Source organism: Juglans microcarpa x Juglans regia, chromosome 5D, assembly GCF_004785595.1.
Source record: "Juglans microcarpa x Juglans regia isolate MS1-56 chromosome 5D, Jm3101_v1.0, whole genome shotgun sequence".
In the NCBI taxonomy this organism is placed as follows: Eukaryota; Viridiplantae; Streptophyta; class Magnoliopsida; order Fagales; family Juglandaceae; genus Juglans; species Juglans microcarpa x Juglans regia.
In genome coordinates this window covers 25,694,107-25,715,816 of record NC_054602.1, presented here as the reverse complement: position 1 = coordinate 25,715,816, position 21,710 = coordinate 25,694,107, and the positions used below count along the sequence as shown (strand labels likewise).

The following is a 21,710-nucleotide window of genomic DNA, read 5'->3' as shown; positions in this document are numbered from 1 at the left end:
TATTGTGGGTGCCGTCAATTCAACGAAAAGAGCATTGACTGCACAACTCGTCAGCGATTTCCAAGTCACCTTTGGTGAGGGGCAGTCCGTTTCGGTCGTCTCCACACCAATACCCGACATAGAACCCACTTCGAATGTAGATGACCTACTTTTTCTTTAGACCCTCCACACACTCCTGGGTATAGATTGTGTATCTACCAATTGAAATGCTCATAAATAACAAAGATATTGTGATACCCCATATGATATGGATAAGGGTAGGTGGTCTATGGGATCCCACATTGCTTGGGAACGAGAAGTTCTTGCTCTTTATAAGGTTCTAATGAGGCTCCAATTATATCATTGATAGGTCCTTTGGAGTATAGGTCATGTGATTTGGGTCTTCCATTGTGGCATTACAAATGGTATCAGAGTCTATCCCACCCAAAAATATGGGACTTGAGCCGTGCCACCTACAATGGACAGGCCCAACGAGGACCTCGGGAATTTAAGAAGGGTAGATTGTGATACCCCATATGATATGAATAAGGGTAGGTGGTGTATGGGATCCCACATTGCTTGGGAAGGAGAAGCTCTTGCTCTTTATAAGGTTCTAATGAGGCCCCAATTGTATCATTGACTGATCCTTTTGGAGTATAAGTCATGTGGTTTGGGCCTTCTATTGCGGCGTTACATATATCTTTTTTTTTTACAAGTATTATATATATATATATAAAATCAATAAGAGTAACCAAGTTCACTATATGTATACAAGAAAATCCCTAACACATACTAGAGAGCTCCTACTGCCCCAAAAAACCTACGAAAAAACTACTCAAAATACAATAAGCCCGAGTTAGAATAAATCACACCTCCCCAACTCCAACCCAATGTTGCTCATAGCCCAACCTCCACCCGAAATACCCTCTATGCGAAAGACGCTCTAACCTCTATGCCCTCGACTTGAACTACCGCCCTTAGCGTCATAGTTGATTGCACAAAAAAGATGTCAAATTGGTCTGAATACCCTTTCCATAGGATTTCCTTTCATTATATAAAAGAGGTTTACATAGATAATGCCAGATTTCCAGCGCCTAAATGCTATACAAGGTAAGTATTTCCAACTTATTTACAACCTAATTATCTGTTATATACAATCTAGATATCAAGGAAAACATGCCTAAAATATGACAAATCAAATCCTTAAATTATCTCCATAACATCCCCCCTCAAATTGATGCTGGTGGATCAAGAAGCATGAATTTGTCAACCAAGAACTGATGTCGATGCCGAGAAAGAGCTTTAATGAATATGTCTGCAGTTTGATGTTTGGTAGAAATGTGAGGAAGAGTAATCACATGTCTATCAAAGGATTCACGTATGGAATGACAATCGACTTCGATATGTTTCGTACACTCATGGAAGACAGGATTAGCGGCAATCTGAATAGCACTGGTATTATCAGCATGAAAAGGAGTGGAATGAAGCTGTGGAAAACCAAGTTCACCCAATAACCCACGAAGCCATGTGATCTCAGAGCATGCGGAAGACATAGCTCGATACTCAAACTCAGTGGAAGACTTGGAAACTCTGTCTTGCTTCTTACTCTTCCAAGAAATGAGTGCATTGCCTAAAAAATGCACCAGTCAGTAACAGAGAGACGAGTATCAGCACATCCGGCCCAATCAGCATCACTATACCCCACCAACCGTAAGGAAGATTCCTTAGGAAAGAACAACCCGCGTGTAGAGGTACCCTTCAGATATCAGATAATGCGGTGGACAGCGGCTAAGTGAAGGTGTCAGGGGGCTTGCATAAATTGACTGATCTGCTGCAGAGCAAAAGAAATGTCACGACGAGTAATCGTCAAGTAGTTCAAACTCCCAACGAGTTGCCGATATAAGGATGGATCTGATAGAAGCTCGTCGTCCTCCTGACGAAGCTTAAGATTTACCTCCAAGGGAGTAAGAACATATTTACCCGATTGGAGACCAGCCAATCAAATCACTTCCTGCATGTATTTGTGCTGGTGTAACAATGTACCAGTCGAAGTAATCTGCATCTCAAGGCCAAAAAAGTACTGCAGGGGACCGAGATCTTTCATGTGAAAAGAGGCCTTGAGATGCTGTTGTAATTGCTTAATTAACTTAGTATCAGAGCCAATAATCACGCGTCGTCAACATATACTAGAAGCAATACAATTCCTGCAGAAGTCTTGCGAAGAAACAGAGAGGAATCAAATTGACTCTGAGTAAAGTGAAAAGCAAGCAGAGTAGAGCGAAATTTATCAAACCATGCACGCGGAGCCTGTTTTAGTCCTACAAAGATCAGCGTAGCCGACAAACCTCTGAAGAAGGTGTAGCAAACATGCCGGGAGGTGGAGACATATAGATTTCTTCCTTCAAATCCCCACGTAGAAAAGCATTCTTCACGTCCATCTGCCGAAGAGATCAAACCTGCGACGCAGCAAGTGCCAAGATAGTCCGTACAATTATCATTTTGGCAACAGGTGCAAATGTCTCTTCATAATCAATACCATACTCCTGCCGATTCCCAAGAGCCACGAGACAGGCCTTATATCTATCCAGTGAGCCATCAGATCGAAACTTGACTGAGTACACCCATTTACAACCAATAGGTTTCACACCAGAGGGACAAGTCACAAGATCCCAAGTGTGATTGTCTTGAAGAGCTTGGATTTCTTCTTGCATGGCCTGCTGCCAACATGCTTGGGTGGCTACATGAGTATAAGCATGAGGAACAGAAACAGTGTCGAGAGTGGCAGTAAACGAGGTATGAGAAAAACCATATCTATCTGGTGGATGTGTAACCTGGGTAGAGGGCGAGGTATAGGAACCGCAAAATCAGATGACGGATCACTGTATGGAAGAGGTGTTGAAGGAGGACGTCTATGATACACTACACCTAGTTTAAATCGCTCAATAGAAGAAGGCACATCATCAAAAGCAGGTAGAAGAGTAATAGGAGGATCAGAAATAACCTGAGACTGAAAAAAATATTGATTTTCAAAAAAAATCACATTCCGGGAGATCCGGAATTTGTTTGCATGAGCATCATAACAAACAAATCCTTTTTGAGTAGGGCTATATCCCATAAAAGCACACGTGACAGACTGGGCAGCAAGCTTGTGACGATCAACAGGTGGCAGATGAACAAAACAAACACACCCAAAAGTATGAAAGGATTGATACTCGGGAGATATGCCAAATAATCGAAAATAGGGAAAATCATAATTTAGAGTGGCAGTAGGCAGACGATTGATCAAATAAACAGCAGTAGATAAAGCTTCTACCCAGAACTTAGAAGGTACAGAAGAATCAATCAACAAGGTACGAACGACATCTAAGAGATGACGATTCTTACGCTCAGCGACTCCATTTTGTTGAGAGGTATAAGGACAAAAATGCTGGAAAATAATCCCTTTTTGCTGAAGATAAGTCTGAAAGGAATGAGACATGTATTTCCCCCTGAGTCAGAGCGTAAGATTTTGATACAAGTACTGAACTGTGTCTCGACAAGCGCAACAAATTTTTGAAAAATAGAAAACAAGTCAGCTTTAGAACAAAGAAAATAGATCCAAGTAAATCGACTATAATTATCGATAAACGTCACAAAATAACGATACTGACCATGAGAAATAATAGGACTGACACCCCAAACATCAGTATGTACAATCTCAAAACAATTAGAAGCACGACTACCATGCACAGGAAAGGGTAAAGTTTTACATTTACCAAGACGACAAGTAGCATAATCAAAAGATACAGGAGAAGAAGAAAATGAATCTTTATTGCCCAAAAAATCATGTTTCAAAAGATGAGTCAAGACAACAGAATTAGGATGACCTAATTTCTTATGCCAGACTTCATTATTATTGGCAGTAGCCGTACACGCAAAGGAAACAACATTAGGAATAGAAAACTGTAAAGGAAATAGACGTTCCATTTTAGGCCCCTTCGCGAGCACCATCCCCGACACCTAATCCTGCACAAGACAACCACCACCAGAGAAATAAACATCACAGTTATTATCCACCAATTGTCCAACAGAAATCAAATTGGTAGATAATCCAGGAGAGACAAAAACATTTCGAAATGAAGAGCCCAAAGTACCAACAGCAGTAATAGGAAGTGTACTGCCATCAGCAATCTTAACAGTTTGCGTGCCTCCATACTTGCAAACACCATGGAGACCCGTCGTACTACCAGTCATATGATTAGAGGCACCCGAATCAACAATCCAAGAAGAAGTGGAATTAGGATCTGTACCTTGCAGACCTAAAGCCGTAAAAGCAGACACAATCATCTGTTGGACCATAGCAGGTGTGAGAACGGATGAATCAAAGTTTACAATGGGGGGCGCAAAAGAAGATGAGGACTGAACAGCATCGTGAAAGGCTTGGGATTGGCGATTCTGAGGCCGCACCCGACAGTCTTTGATGATATGACCCTCTTTCTTACAGTAGTTACAAACTTTCTTCGGACAATTGCGAGCAATATGACCAAACTCCTTGCAACTGAAACACTGCAACTTGTTCCTCCCTCTCCCTTATGCTGCATAGGCTACATTCACAGCCTCAGAAAATACCTTCTCAGAAGTCATACCCATCTGAGTGGATAACCATTGTTCTTCACGCAATAAATCTCCCAAGCAAATATCCAAGGACGGAACCAGATTACGGTTCAATAAACTGGCTCGGACAGGCTCAAATTCAGGTCGAAGCTTCATCAAAAACTGATCGCATTGACTCTTAGCATGAACCACTTGAAGAGCGGCAAGTGCCGCGGTAGGAACCTTAGCATGAGCAATAGCAGAATACTCGCTCCAAAGGTTAATAAAACCAAAATAAAATTGCCCAATAGTCAAATTACCTTGAGTGTAATTGCTAATTTCCAACTCCAATTGGAATTTCCGAGCGCTATAGTCTTGATGATAAATACGATGCAGGCAATCCCACATAGCTTGAGCCGTAGTAAAACACCGAAGATTGGTGACAAGATGGGGCTCAATCGTTTCCAATAGCCAAAAAATCACCTTAGCATCCTAAACCTCCCATTGGGCAAATTCCTTTTCATCAGTGGGGAACTCGAACAGAACTATCAAGATGATTTGATAATTCTTTTCCTTTCAAGAACATTTTAAATTGAAATGCCCACGTAAGAAAATTTTTGCCAGTAAATCGAACAATAGTATTGTCAAGAGACATGATGAAAACCACTTAAAAATAGCAATAAGTCCAACCAGAAAATTTCAGATAGTCACGGCAAGAAACAGCAGAATAATCGGCAAGCCCAAACAGAGAAAGCCCAAAAAATAAAACCCACGAGAGATACCTACCTCAGAACTAAGAGATACTCCAAGAGGAAGCCCACGAGAGATACAGCAACAAACACAAATAGCACGGCAAGACTTACGACAGATACTTGCCCACGAGAAGGTGTCGTCGTCAGACACGCCAGGAGGACTCAAAGCTGCCGACCACCACAGAAACTGCCGACCACCACTAAGCCACCCACAAAACGGTCGACCACCTCACAGCCACCCACAGACGTTGTCAACCACCACAAAAAGTGCCGACTGTCACAGAGATAGCACTTGCAACTCCCAAAGAACGCCGACAACCACCAAGGTGATGAGCTCACAAGTCAAAACCCCACAGACGTGCGAGAAAACACTCAGGGAACACCACAATCTCAGAACCTCACCAACATGCAAGAACAAAGAAGGAAAAAAAAATTCCTATTGCCGCAACTCAGAAACTCTCAAAGATTAAGACCACAGAGAAACGATAATCGGAGTAGGGGCTATTGTACCATGTCAAATTGGTCTGAATGCCCTTTCCATAGGGTTTCCTTTCATTATATAGAAGAGGTTTACATGATAATGCCAGATTTCCAATGCCTAAATGCTATACAAGGTAAGTATTTCAAACTTATTTACAACCTAATTATCTGCTACATACAATCTAGATATCAAGGAAAACATTCCTAAAATATGACAAATCAAATCCCTAAATTATCTCCGTAACAAAAGACACTTCAACTCCCTGCTTTAAGATTTGGTATCACGCGAGTGGCTCGCCTCAATCGCAATGATTAGAGCATTAAACTGGTCTTCACATCCTCCATGTGAGATTTTCCCATAATATGCTGAATCTCATTAACCTTTTGCCAAACCCAGTCCGAAGATGATCCATCTATATTGTTTAATGGAAGAAGAGATACCAAAGGGACAACGTCTTCCCCCGACATAGTGCTCGGCATAGTTCCAAACGGCTCCAACGATAAACCCTTGTTCAAATCATGTGCCTCCTCAACAATTCCATTGGTACTCTCTATTGGAGATTCTGGGTTGGCAGCCAATCCCATCACCTCTGGCGACCTTGTATGTGCAACTTCGATTGACCCTCTTCGGTGTTACTGTTAGAACCCATAGAAAAGTGGTCTCGGGTCACGCCTCGACACTGTCCTTGATATGGTAAGACAGCTCCTTAACACTGTCATTGACATGCCAAGACAACCTGTTAGGGACCCCGGTCTTGTCCCTAACACTGAGGTCCACTAGTTTGCCTTGGTGAAGTTGACGACCGAGTGACCTTGCCAACTTGCTTGGCCTTTCACAAAATGGTGGTGTTTGGGTGATGGAATGATGATGTATTTGGGTAGGCTAAGTGTTTAGGCTAAGACAAATCAATGTGGGTGGCTAGACTTGTTCTTGAGTGAAGTGCCGAGATGATGGAGGCTAGGGTTGAATGGATGAAATGAGGTTAGGGTTTGGGTTGGAAGCAACTAGGGTTGCCGTGGACTATGAGGAAGATTGGCTTAGGATTTTGGGTGTGTGATGCAATGGGAATGGCCTAAGGGTTGCCCTTGATGTTTGGGCCACTTGGATGGTGTTTTGGTTAAGTATGGTGTAGTGTAGCTAGGATTTTGTGAGGTGGCTAAGATGGATTTCGAGATTAGCAAGAGATGGCTTAGGGTTTGAGCTTAGGAGGATGCTAGGGTTTGGTTGTCTTAGGAATGGATAAGGTAAGTTAGAAAGATGGAAGGAATCTTTGAGTGATGAGGATAATTTGAATTTGAATTTGAATTGGATGAAGTCAAGTCTCCTAAAAGGAAGGAATCACCTTAGGGAGCCTTGAGAGATTTTAGGGATTGGATGAGTGATTGGAGGGATGGAGTGATTCTAGGGAAGTTCCTAGAATTATGGAATTGGATGAGTGATTGGAGGGATGGAGTGATTCTAGGGAAGTTCCTAGAATTAGGGAATTGGATGGGATTGAGTCAACTTTCTTTGAATTAAGGAAGTTGCCAAAAAGGACTCTTGATGGATGGCTAGGTCAATGGATTAGATGATAGACTTGGCTAGGGTTTGTGTTTAGGGTTTTGGAGTTGGGGTATGGACGTGGTCGGCTAAGGTTGGCCGAACAAGGATAGAGAGTGATTTTAGGAAGTTGTTCCTAGAATCTAGGAACTCAATTTGGAAAGGATTTAGACAAGGATGGTGAAGTGTTTGGGTCAACTAGGGTTCCTAAATTATAGGAACACAAGTTTGGCAAGTGGAATGGGTGGCTAGGGCAAATTCAAATAAGGCAAGTGATTGCCGAAATTTGAATTTGAATTCAAATTGGGAGTGTGTTTCGGCTAGGGCAAGTTTGATGGAGGGAAGAATTTATGGAAGGTTTGACAAACTTATGGAAAGGATGACAAACACTAAGGTGGTCGAAATTTGTGTTTGGTTTGGATTGAATGGATGACACCAATGAACAATGGATGAACACTATGAATGAATGGACTCAACAAAGAATATGAAGACTCTTTTTATGATTTAAGGATATTTTGATATGCAATAAAATATATGAACAAGATGAAGAACATATATGGACAATGATAGATAATGGATGAACAAGATAATACTTCAACTATTGATTCACGGATTGCACAATAATTGAAATAAACCTCATAAATAGATGAACACAACTTGGATTCACGAATTGCACCAAGTTGCAAGAACAAGATAGATGGAATGAACCACACCTATTCACAAATTGCAAGGTGTGATCCTCTCTTTGGGATTCACGAATTGCACCCAAAAAACCCAAGTGCTCTAGCACCGAAATATGATCTCAAGAACAAAAAGTCTACACACTAGAGAATTTGCCAAAAGATGTGAATGCAAAGACTAAGGGTCCTATTTATAAGGATAACAAGTTGGAAACCCCCAATAGGTCCCTTGGAAAATAAATAATTAAATAAAAATTAATAATAACAATTAACATAGTTGGCATAGGCCAAGTTGACCCATGGCATGCGTGAGCCCATGGGTGGGCTAGGCTGGCTGACAGGGCCCTGGGCTGGTCTAGGCGCTGGGTGCTGGGGCGCTGGGCGTGCTGGGGCGCGCGGGCGGTGGGCGTGCGCGCGGGGAGTGCTGGGGCGCGTGCGCGGGCGAGGCGTATGCGCGGGGTACGGGCGAGACGTGCGCGCGCGGGCGCTGACGTGCGCTCTGGGCGCGGGCGAGGCGTGCGCGCGCTTGGCGTGCTGCGCGCTGCACGCGCACGCGGCATGCGTGCTGGGCGCGCTAGGCTGCGCGTGCTGTGCGCGCTGGCCATGCTGAATGGGCTGGTTTGGTCACCAACCTCCTTGGGCACCCTGGGCATGTCAAGGCAGGCCCCATGGCATGCCCGTTGGCCTGTTTTGGGACTGTCCAACCTCGTCTTGACTTGGCTAGTGGCTTGACCATGGGCCACAAGACATGGGTTCCTATCACAACCCCCTGACATGCCCAATGACATGGCGAGGCAAGCCCTTGACACTGTCGCTAACATGCCAAGACAGCCTCACTGACACACCCAAGGCAGCCCAACAGGCATGCCACGACACCAACACTAACATGCCCTTGATAGCCCCCAGTGCCCAACAGGCATGCCACAGCACCAGCCCTGACATGCCTTTGACAGCCCCCAGCGTCTAGTAGGCATGCCACTTTACAGGCCTCAGCGCCCACAGAAGCATGCCAGCGAGGTTAGTGGCATGCCTCAGCAGGCATACCATCCAGCACACGGCTCCAGCCCATGCCTTGCAGGCAAAGTTAATGGCATGCCCACCAAGCATGTCATCCAGCGCATGGCAACAGCCCATGCCTTGCAGCATGGCACCACGCCATGCCCACCAGCAGGCCAACACATGGCACCATGTCATGCCCCTCAGCAGGCCACGCAGACCACCATGTCATGCCCACCATCAGACATGAGCCAGACCAGCCCAACCGTGGGCCATGATGGACACTAGGCCATCCATGGGCCATTGCATGTCACGGGCCACATTGGCCATGCAAGACCATGTTATTTTATTATCTTTATTTATTTTATTTAATTATATTTCAAGAGACCTATTGGGGGTTTTCACTTTATAATCTCTATAAATAAGACCCTTAATCATTTAGTTTACATCTTTTGAAAATTTCCCTAGAGGACGACTACATTGTTTTTGAGATCATATTTTCGGTACTTATGCACTTGGGATACTTGGGTGAAATTCGTGAATCCCAAGGAAAGAATCATCACCTTGCGATTTGTGAATAGGTGTTATTCATTTTATCCAATATATGAGGTTTCCTTTCAACTTTGTGTAATTCGTGAATTGAAATTGATTTGTTTATCACTGTGTTCATTCAAAGTTCTTGAGTGTTCATATATTTTCTATCTTGTTCATCCATATTTTCTTGCATACATTCCATCTCCCCAAACACACCATACGCCCACCATAGTGCATTCCACACTTACCATATTCGGCTATAACCCTAAAACACCCTTATTCCAATTCCTTCGACTATAGCCGAAAACCCTATTTGCCTATTAGGATTCCTAAACTTTAGGAATCCTTATTTCCTTCTCATACCCGATTATTCCCATTCTTTGCCAACCGGTCATACTTGCCATATTGAGATCCTAAATTCTAGGAACTCTCCTATATTCTCTCACTCATCCAATCAATCAATATCCTTTGACCATAACCGAATCCATCATCTCCTAGATTACCTCCAATAATTTAGGAACCCTTCTTCCATCAAAACCCTAGCCTCACTCATCATCTAAATCCTAAAACACAACACAAGTGGCGCCAACCCTAAGAGCTCCCATCTTAGCCGTGCCTCCTATCTCAAGCCCGAGATCATCACTTAGTTCACCATTTTCATAATCATCATACACCAAACCATCACTAAACACCAAACCTCCATTAAACTAAGGAATCATTGTCATTATTGATCAAAGACCAAGCAAGAGGGCTAAGGCAATCGGTCATCACAAGGAGAACCAAGGCGAGGACAACAGTGTTTAGAGACTAGACCAAGGTCCCTAACAAATACACCATGATCACATGACAAAACCAAAGCCAAGGGTCCCATCGTTGTAATCTGTGTCTTCCCACCTTTGCTCCAAGCCTTCCATAGACTGCTCTTGTCGTGGAGTTCTCAGACACCCAACTTGTTGCCTTCTCCGCCATTATGACTAGGGACAAGTCAAAAGCCTCCCCCAAGTGTTCAGTAGAAGCTTGCGTGCATTTCTACGTAGGAGTTGTTGTCACCGTCGAAGGAATGCCAGCGTGGGGGTCTCCAAGATTGATGACGAAGGTTACTGGCGCCGAGATAAGGGTCTCCTCTAGCTGGTGTAACGGAAGCCGGTCCATAAGCCCAAGACTTCCGTTGGATCGTGAAACTGGTCCAGAAGTGGAGCCCCTTCTCAAACACGGGCCCGTGGAGCTTCGGCCTCCATTTCGGGTTTGGGAGGCGAAATGGGCTTATGCGGCCCAACCCAAGTTTGGCCTTCCCTTTGTTTGGCTCAAACTATCACACCCACCAGACTTCCTTTTTCCTATTTTTGGGGGCCACATACGTTGGTCTAAGCCCAAGACCAAACCTTTGATTATCTTAGAAATCCAAGACTTAATCTCCTTTCTAAACAATTTCAAATCCACCTTCACGCCCGTTACCTCCTTTTTAAGACTATGCAGATACCTCTACAACTCGTTTTCTCCTAGATAGCTATCCATTTCAGGTAATTCGCGTCTTGCCCCTTCCCTCTTCAAACTAAATCCCACCGAAAGTTCCACTGTCATGCCTCCTTTTTTGTGTTTTTTGTCAACCACCAAAGGATGACTCACAATTCCATGCGCTGCCGCCCTCTTCCCTGCACCACCCACCGCCACCTCTGTGTACGACTTGGACTGCCTCATAATATCCTTCCCCTTCTCTACCTCTTTGTCCATTCATGGTGCAAGGACTAGAGCCTTCTTAGCCAAACTTTGTTTTTAACTCCATAGAAAAGCTCTTCCAACCCTTTCCTTCCACTCCTTCCGAGATCGCTATGAGACCACGACCCCCCTACCACCACCATAGTCAGTCAGTTCCAAAAAATGCCCATAAGCATTCAACCTCCTATGAGCAAACAAAGCTTTGATTCCATCCCTATATGTCTTGAAGAAGTCTTTCCTTCCCTTTGATAAAAGACACTCTTCCACTGTACTAGCCCGCCAACAAGCACTGGCATGACCGAGCACCATCTCCTTGGTTACCTTTCTTCCCCTTTCTGTGATACAACAATAATTTCCACCCTCCATAGACAATATAAACACCTTTGATTCTATTAAAAGGTGTTTAAGAATGCCCATGATTATCCCAAAGTTGTAGAAACAATCAAGAAGGCTAGACGACTCCGGTGAAAGGTCATCGGAACAAACCCCATTGTTGGAATGAGACCTCGGAAAAAACCAGATTTGAGCGGCGAAAACTGAGAAACTATTCAAAAACTCGATCGTCGAAGATTGTACCAGCGTCGAAAGGCCCTTACTAGAGTTACCGGTCTTGTTAGTGGCAGTGGAGGTGCTAGAAACACAGATCAGACGCCAGAGGGATTGCCGATGACAGAACACAGATCTCAGAGTCGGATCTAAGCAAAGAAACCACGTCGCCAGAGGGCTGACCAATGCCAAACGACCCACGGTGAAGATGCCGGGGGCCGACAATCTTGTCTGTGCCGGCTGTGCAGCGTCACTCGTCGGACTAGAATGGGTGGGTGAGTGATGGCGTTGTCACGGGTGTTCTCACTGATGAAGAAGAGATGGGGATGTAGGCTAGGGTTCAGAAAGGCCGACAGCGAGAGAAGGACGGCAGCAGAAGGATGAAGGCTAGGGTTTCGACTCTCTCTGGACGAAGGCTACATATCTCCCTTTTCATCCAAAAAAATTGCTAGTTCCAACATAGATATCTACAAATTTGAATGAAGCAATTTTCTCTGATGAACATGTGAGCTGATGAACTAGATACTTTCATTCTCTTTGTTTTTTGGCAGGGGGAGCGCTAAAGGGGATGTTGAAAAAGGATAATGGTGATCAACTACAAGATATTCATGTGAAACATAATAGAGATATTGCATAATAGATCTTCATCACCCACAAGGAAATAAATTTACAAGGGAACTCGCCACCATGCATTGCATATCCATTTCCATATAGAATATAATGTGCATCCTACATAGAAGTAACCACAATCTACCAACCACAGGATTATAATCTCAACACATATATAATCTTGTTCACCCTAACTTGGAAATATGAAGAGATACAATTCTTTTTTTTTATAAGTAATCAAAGTGTATTAATAAAAGAATATGCAAAGCCATGTACGGTACAAAGAATGCCCTAACTAAGTAGGGACATTAGATACAAGGAAATCATGGAAGTCTTGTCCATTAAAATTAACGAAAGAGGCCCAAGTACAAAGGGTTCTAAAAAAGAAAGCAATAAGTTCCTCCATCGATCTCTCTTTGTCCTTGAACATCCGTTCGTTGCGCTCCTATCATTCGCACCACATGATGCATATAGGAATCATCTTTCATACAGTCTTGATCTGTTGATTTCCTCTTAGATCTGTCTAGGTAGCCAAAACCGCCACTACTGTCTCGGGCATTACCCAACCCAAGTCTAGTCTACTAAATACCTCATTCCATAACCCTCGAGCTACTTCACAGTGTAGTAGAAGATGGTCTGCAGATTCAGCCCCATTCTTACACATGCAATACCAATCTGCGATGATCACCCTTCGTTTTCTCAAATTATCCATTGTGAGGATCTTACCTAAGGAAGTTATCCACACAAAAATGTAGCTTTGAGAGGTGCCTTATGTCTCCAAATTCTTTTCCAAGGAAACTAAATAGGGAGCTCATGTGAAAGGGATTTATAGAACGAGCAAACTAAGAACACACCACCTTAAGGTATCCACCACAATGAGTTGGCATGCTGGTTATTCGGTTTGAGAGAGTACAAAAGTCTAAAAAAGGCTGCAAAGTTGTCCACTTCCCAATCATTTGCCGCCCAACTGAAATTGATATTCCATTGGATTTGTTCCCCTACTAACACCATGACATCCGCCACTAAAACATCTGTATCATTTGCAACCCTGAAGAGATCAGGAAATAAATCCCTTAAGAGCACCATTACCACACCAAGCATTATACCAGAATTTGATCCTGGCCCCATCTCCTAAGCATAATCGTGAGTGACGAGAGAAGACCCCCCATCCTCTTCTAATATGTTTCCACAACCCCACTCCATATGCCCCTCTCACTTCACTGGCACACCATCCCCCCCATAAACCATCATATTTGCTCTCAATCACCAACTTCCATAAGGCTTATTGTTCTTTATGGTATCTCCACAACTATTTACCAAGTAACGCCCGATTAAAAATTCTCAAATTTCGAATGTCTCAACCACCATTAGGGAGAGGACAACATACCTTCTCCCACCTGACTAGGTGGAATTTAAATTCCTCACCTATTCCACCCCACAAGTAGTCCTGCTGTAATTTCTTAATACGGAACACCACACTTGCTGGAATGGGGAACAAGGACATGAAATAGGTCGGTAGATTAGATAATGTACTCTTTATCAGGGTAATCCTACCACCTTTTGACAGATACATTCTCTTCCAGCCTGCTAAACGAGGCTCTACTTTCTCAATGATTGTGTCTAATACAGAAACCGCTCTCAAGGCGGCCCCAACGGAAGGCCAAGATATGTCATAGGGACTGAGGCAATCTTACACCCCAGAGTCTTAGCCAATTGTCTGATATGATGGACACCTCCAATAGGCACCATCTCTGATTTATCTAAGTTCACTTTCAACCCCGAAGCCGCTTCAAAACAAAGTAAGAAAGCCTTCAATACTCGATCCTGATTACAGTCTGCCTCACAAAATATAAAAGTATCATTTGCAAACAATAAATGAGAAATATTAATAAATTCCTCTCCCGAGGATCCAATCGAGTACCCAATCAATGCCCATTGGAGACCGGGGTTGTGGTCATTCTACTCAAAGCCTCCATCACAATAACAAAGAGTAAAGAGGACAACGGATCTCCTTGTCTTAGACCTCGAGAGCTATTGACATAATCTGTTGGACTTCCATTTATCAGGACAAAAAATTTCACCGTAGATATACACCAACGGATCCAAGCTCGCCATTTCTCCCCAAAACCACACCTCCCAAGAAGGTCAAGAAGGAAGTCCCAGTTAGCATGATCATATGCTTTCTCCATGTCTAACTTACAAATGATCACTGCATTGCCAGCTTTCAGTCTACTATCCAGACATTCATTTGCAATGAGAACTATATCTAATATCTGTCTATTTTTTACAAAAGCATTTTGGGGATTTGAGATTATCTTTCCCACTACCTCACTAAGGCGATTAGCAAGTACCATAGAACGAATCTTGTATACACCATTTACTAGACTAATGGGTCGAAACTCCCTAATCTCCGCAGTCCCAACCTTCTTTGGTATCAAAGCAAGAAAAGTGGCGTTTAGGCTTTTCTCGAATTTTACAACTGAATGGAATTCCTAGAACACTTTCAAAAGATCATCCTTCAATATGTCCCAACATGTTTGAAAGAAACCCATAGAAAATCCATCAGGACCCGGAGCCTTGTCTTTAGCCATTTTCCTCACCACATCGAACAGCTTAACCTCCTCGAAAGGCCTCTCCAAACGGTTACCATCCATGGGCCCAAAAGAATCAAAGACCAACCCATCAGGCCTAGGTCGCCAACCCTCTTGCTCAGTTAGTAGCTGTTTGTAAAAATCAACCACATGATTATTAATCACCCGCTCATCCTTACAAATAGCCCCACCAATTTTCAGCATCTCAATATTATTGGATCTCCTGTGAGAGTTGGCTACCCTATGAAAAAACTTAGTGCTTCGGTCTCCTTCCTTCAACCATAATGCTCTAGACTTTTGCTGCCACGAGATCTCTTCTAGTAGAATGATCTTCTCAAGATCTGCAACCAGCACTAGCTTTTGGGCTAATTCCTCCTGTATTAAGGTCCTAGATTCTTGTAACCTTTCTAGCTCATGGATCTCCCTTATCTTACTATCCTTGTACCCCAATGTTGCCAAAAGACTGTATATTCCAAAGTTTCAGATCTTGTTTTAAAGATTTCAATTTACCCACAAACGTGAAGCTAGGAGTACCCTGTATCTGATAAGATGACCACCACAATCTGACCCTCTCCACAAAACCTTCTGATTTCAGCCACATGTTTTTGAACTTGAAATACCGACGTCTTCTTTGAATCCCCTCACAATCCAACATAATAGGCCAATGGTCTAAACACAATCGAGGCAATCTCTTTTGCCAAAGCTCCGGATAATGGATTTCCCACTCTAGGGAAATTAGGAATCGATCTAATCGAGACCACGTCTGATTATTCGCCCACGTGCATGTACCCCCTTCCATTGGTAGATCCACTAAATTCAACTCAAAAATGCATTTCGAGAAATCTGACATTGCTGGTCGCATTCTTCTATTGCCATAGCTCTCACTGGGAAATCTGGTTATGTTAAAATCTCTTCCAATGCACCAAGGAAGATCTCACACACTATGAACTCCAACTAGTTCATCCCACAATAATCTACGATCAGTGTCTGTATTAAGACCATACACACCTGCAAAGGCCCAAAAATAACCATCTGACACACTCCTAAAAGGCATGCTACCGTAAATAACCCTATGAACTCCTCCCTTTTCTCCACCACCCGTTGGTCCCACATCACCAACACACCTCATGAGGCCCCATCAACTGCCAGATAAACCCAATCCACAAGAATGCAACCCCATATGAAGAGATACAATTCTTGAAGCAGCATAAGACAAGATGGAACCTTAACATGATGATATCAAATCTTTGGTTACTTAGTGCCCATTTGGTTTTGAGTTTAAGAGCTCAAAACTATTTTTAACAATTCAATATTTTAAAGAAAACATAGTATGTTTGGTAAATTTATAAAAAGTGCTTTAAGCACCTAAAAAGGTGGGAAAGCTGGAAACCCACTTTTTTTAAGCCTTTGTTGAGATAAGCACCTCCAAAGAACACTGAAAACCACCGTAACAACTTTAGAGGTGCTTTAGGCATATGTTTACCAAATAATAAACAGCTTTTCAAGATTGGAACTTTTTAACAAAGCTCTACAATTTAAAGCTCTATTACCTACAACAATCCCAAGCATGCACTTTAAAAAAAGAATATATATACATATATATCTGGATTGAACTTTTACCGGTAGATCGTAGGCTAGGATGATGTTGTTGCTTTCCAGACTGTAGCAAATGGTATAAACCGGTCAACAGGGTTAAAGGGAAAAGAAGAAAAAAAAGAATGAAACAGCAGTTTATATAAACAGGGTCAAACCTGAGAACAGATAATTTCTGCCCTAATGAAGCAAAAAGTACAAGGCTACCATTAGAAGGAGAAATGCATAGATCCTTAATAACTTTCATATTTGAAGGAAGAAAAATATCTTCTTTTTCATGTGGAGGCATCAAGCTCATCTGCAAATACATGTTCACAAAAAACAAGTTACAGTAACTTTTGGAGAAGTTCCACCAAGTCCAAATTATGCATATGATGCTAGTGAAGGCATAATTTTGTCAAGAAACATTACTTTTGTAAGCACAGAGGTTGCACCCATCTCAGACCGCCTTCGCACAATTAATAGAATTTGGCTAGAAGCATCTACATCAATTAAGCGTGCCCCATCTAGCCAGAACTCTTTCTACAGAAATAAAATAAATAAATAAAGGTTAATTTCTGTGGGCAGCAAAATTACTTGATGAATCAATTCAGCGCATAAAAAAGTAATGAAGAAGAAGAGGATACAAGAGATGAAATAAGAAACAATAAATCTCAATCTGAATAAATGTATACAAATATTTACCAGCTTGAACTACAAGATCAAACAAGAAAGGCCCTAACTGCATGTTTTCATCATCAGTAGTCCATCCATCAAGTTGTTGTTGATGGAAGTGAAGAGTAACAAATGATACGTTTCTCATGGAAAAACTTGGAAAAGCAAGATTTTTTTTTTTTTTTTATAGGGAAAAAGCAAGATTTTTCAATGCTGTACCATGAAATTTCATAACCCAGAGCCTACTTGTGTGAAATCCTTTTGCATTCTTAATTTCTTTCTTTCCCACATTTGAATTTGGTTGTAATCGGATGTTGTTTCATCTTCTTAGTAGGATATACTGTAGTTTTTCCTCTAATAACCAAAAAGATAGCTCCTAAATTGCAGAGAAAGCTCATTTGGTATCGAAAAATGTAAATTTAACAAGTTTCAACCATTTCACTAAATGACAACTGTGCAGGCAGACTACAAATGCTAAGGAAACTTACAGACAATATAAATACAATTGTCCCCCGTACATCAAAATCTAATGGCTGTATTCCAAAAGTAAGTTTCAGGTGTGCACACGCGAGAGAGAGAGAGACAGAGACAGAGACAGAGACAGAGAGACAGAGGTGTGAAGAAACATTTCAAAACACTAATTCATTTGCCCCCTCTCAAATAAAGTTGCTCAATCACTTTGCTTCAAACAAATTTCTTTCGTCATCCAGCATCATTCCTTCACCTACATTAGTCCTTAAAAGCCATGTATAATCTAGGGTGCATTCTGAACTTTCATTAATCACAAAGACCACTCAAGAACATGAAAACTGATTGACAGTTCAGTTTCCACACACCAGTTATCATATCATATACCTGTGGATAACCTCGTCAAATGGAATGTGATCCATCTAAATCAGTGTTGAATGTCTAAGCTTACTGAAGATCGGTTGATCATATATTGCTTCATTATGGAGCTGCAAGAGAGTTCATTGGGTGATCCCTGAAAGGTAACTCCAGTGAATTTTGGCTGGAAGGGTTTGCTTCCAAGATAAACTTTTAAGTTTGGTATGAAATGATATTCCACTATGAATAATGAGCATGATTTATTGGGAGAGGAATAACATAGATTTTCAATGGTGTTGAGCTTTCCATTCTCCAGCTTAAGACGTTCTTTTTTTGAGATCACTGTATGAGGGGATGTCTTTTTCTGGTTGTATTTCCGTTTCTTTGTTTTCTTTTTATATTTTATACATAAGATAATTTTATCCTGTAATCTTTGGGAAAGAAAAAACATGAGGGAGCAGTATCTCTTCCCTTTGCTTCCTTTCCGCGTGTATAGCATGACAAGTCAAGTTAAGCTCTGAGTTGTCCTGCCCATTCCTCTCAAACAATTAGGTGTAATTCGGTGTGTCACGGTCTCTAGACCTAACCATCTTCCCCACTATTTATTTATGACAAAAATATTTTGAGATGTTAACTTACCTCTGCATACACATTATGTTCTGAAGGTTTTATCTTCTTTTTAATAAAATTTTTGTTATAGAACAAAAATATGTAGTAGCGTTAGGTGCAGGTTGAAAAGGGTAGGGAACAGAGCATAGAGGAAAGCAAGAAATGGCAGACCTGTAATATGAAACTGCTAGAAGATTCTTGCCCGTAAAGAGCTGAGCCAAAGTTTTGTCCTGCAAAGTATCATTGAAGGTACAAATGTTTTTACAATGCAAGGGAAGAGAAAAGATGCATTTTGGTACTCCAGCATAAAAGAAGGGAAAATGCTTCTAAAACCATAAAAGCATTAAGTAAAAAAAAATCTAGAAGGTGGACATAACTGACATAACCAGAGAATTGCATTAGAGAATGTGAAATACAATTTTCCCCTTGAATTACCTAAGGGTGTCAATATGTGATACGACCCGTGAACCCAACACGAACACAATACGAAATTAACGGGTTCGGGTCAAAACGGATTGACCCATTAAGACAAGATTTATATACAGGTCAATAACGGGTCAACCCGTTTTGACCTGTTTTGATTTTATTTCAAAATTACAATTTCATTATTAATCAGTTATAATATTGATATTTTTTAGTATGCTTATGTTTTTATTATTAGGATTGCAATTTTAGACCAATGCTCATATTTGTTATTTTAGGGTTTGTAATATTGGTTTTACCATATGTTAAAATTTGAAAAATATTGATATTTTTTGTTAGTAGGTAGTCTTATTTTTTTTAAGATATTGTGGCTACTAATAAATATAGATTTTAACTTTTATGTGAAATTATGTTAATAAGGTCAAATAGGTTATGTGTTAGTTCAACCAATTTACATTAAACGGGTTTAAATGAGTCGTGTTGTTTCTAATTAATTATTAAATAAGTTAAAACGGGTGACACGACCCGACACATTATCTAAATGAGTTAGTTTAGTGTTTGAAAGTTTGACACGTTTAGCTTAACGGGTTCGGGATCAAATTGACCTATATAATCAAATATTCAAGACTTGACACGATACGAACACAACCCGAAAACATGATTTGTCACTCCTAGAATTACCCAAGGTGTACTTGTAGGAAACTCCTTGCCGAGGGCCTGTGCACCCCCGGGATTAATCGGGACGCTGTTCCCGAACACCCGGTGCCAATAAAAAAAAAATATGAAATGTAAATATAAATATATGTGTGTGTGTGTGTGTGTGTGTGTGTGTGTGTGTGTGTATTCATGATGAAATATTCACATATAAATGTAAATATATGATTCTAGACACAAACACTCATGTACACATGTATGTGCCATACACATGAAATTCAATTTTCACAAGGCAAAGATTTCCCAATTAAAAAGATGATTACCAAACATAGATCTTCCTTGGCAATTCCCACCAGCTTTTACTACTCCAAATGGCCTGCTCTGCATATCTTTTAATAAATTCTCCAAATATATTTTCCCCTACAAAGCAAAATTTTCAAACAAAACGTGACAAGTAAGGCAAAGCATATTCAAAAGAAAAAGATCAACTCTCTTCAAACTAAACCTTCTAGGCAGAAATTTGCAACTACATTGATTAAAATAGTAAAAAATAATGGATGCAGTTCTTAAATTCAGTTCTTTTTATGTGAACAAGGCAATAAAACTAATGATTCTTAAAATGAAGTATGCACAAAAATCAAGGCTGAATAAGCAAATGCCTAAAGCAGATAACCACAGTGCCCAATTGGAAGAGATATATGAAAGGCAATACGGCCAAGTTGGCAAAATTGAAATTGAGGTATGAGGCAAGCAATAATTAAATAATAACAATAATAATAATTCAATAATACTTGCTTGAACAGACAAGAGACAAGTATGAAAAGATACAGAAAGCTTAGGCATGCATACAAGATTATAATCAAACTGAGTAACCAAGAACAAAATAGTAGAAGCTCAGAAACAATGACTGCAGGTATTTGCTACAGAAGAAGAACCAAAGCATAATGAGCACAAACCAGTAAGAGCTTCCAGTAACAACTTGCTCTAAATTGGATACAACCAACACGCTTATATAGTTAACAATCAAGCATACCTCTGACAGTTGGCAAACTTTCATATGCAACTCGGCTTCTCTTTTTTTCCATTCAGCTTCTTTCTTACACCAATCAGCACCCTACATATACAATACAAAACTAAATACCTGCACCACAAGAGAACCAAGGACCACCGAAAACTAGCTCCTTACACCATTATCCCTTCTTCATAGGTTTAGTTACCAAACCAATCGTTGGTTTGCCAAACCTCCACTCATGTGGCAACCACCACCATCAATTAAGGGAACAGTTTAGAAATGCAAAACCATATTAATGACCATCTTTTTTTTTTTTTCCTTTTCCCAATAAAATTCCCACCTTCTTCTCAAGAGAAGCACACCTAGCCTCGAGTGACCGAATACGCTGCAAACAAAATCAGCACATTTAGTATCCATGATTAAGCTTAAGATGCTAGTAAGTTTCTTTCCAAATTGTAATTCCCAACAAGATTTGAAGATACCTTTTGGGATTCTTCATCAACAGCAACAACCCGTGATGCAAAAAGCTTAGTTACATCCTTCAATGTGCATTTCCTATTGCATTGAGGACACTAAGAAGTGGGGAACTATGAATATTAATCCAATAAACAAATAGTTCTTTCCAGATTATAATAAAAAGCATGTCAAGACCATGTAACTGATCACCTTCCCTGAGTTTTTTCGTTGTTTTAGCCATTTGTTGATGCAAGACATACCATATATGTGCCCGCAAGGAAGACAACTGCATTCCTCAAACAAAAGAAATAATGAGATAATGAATATACCACATAGAAAAATTCTACTCATCATCCCTACACCACTCACCACACATGATTTTTTTATTTTTTATTTTTTATTTTTTTCCCTTACCAAATGTGCGGTGTATGGATGATAAGTAGAAGAATTCTTTCCATTTAGCAAAAATAAAACAAAACAAAAATAAAA

General features: G+C 41.1%; 1 protein-coding gene and 1 long non-coding RNA gene across 3 annotated transcripts in view; both read right to left on the bottom strand.

Moving 5' to 3' along the window:
• LOC121264541 (E3 ubiquitin-protein ligase RFWD3) overlaps positions 1–21,710 on the bottom strand; it is a 44,794-nt gene that overhangs the window by 16,438 nt on the left and 6,646 nt on the right. The window contains exons 2-11 of one of the 2 annotated variants that reach the window (XM_041167780.1): positions 21,432–21,507; positions 21,248–21,337; positions 21,106–21,150; positions 20,787–20,867; positions 20,077–20,173; positions 18,848–18,906; positions 17,731–17,775; positions 17,000–17,110; positions 16,747–16,886; positions 16,616–16,655 (exon numbers count right to left, since the gene is read on the bottom strand). In XM_041167780.1, the coding sequence (XP_041023714.1) occupies positions 16,616–16,655; positions 16,747–16,886; positions 17,000–17,110; positions 17,731–17,775; positions 18,848–18,906; positions 20,077–20,173; positions 20,787–20,867; positions 21,106–21,150; positions 21,248–21,337; positions 21,432–21,507 (784 nt within the window). The remainder of the gene's footprint in view (positions 1–16,615; positions 16,656–16,746; positions 16,887–16,999; positions 17,111–17,730; positions 17,776–18,847; positions 18,907–20,076; positions 20,174–20,786; positions 20,868–21,105; positions 21,151–21,247; positions 21,338–21,431; positions 21,508–21,710) is intronic. The other variant, XM_041167781.1, reaches the window with a different exon arrangement.
• LOC121264542 lies at positions 2,054–5,414 on the bottom strand. The gene is made up of 4 exons (XR_005940515.1): positions 4,872–5,414; positions 4,269–4,734; positions 2,325–3,984; positions 2,054–2,104 (listed from the first exon to the last, which is right to left on the bottom strand). It is a non-coding gene; the product is annotated as an uncharacterized LOC121264542 (long non-coding RNA).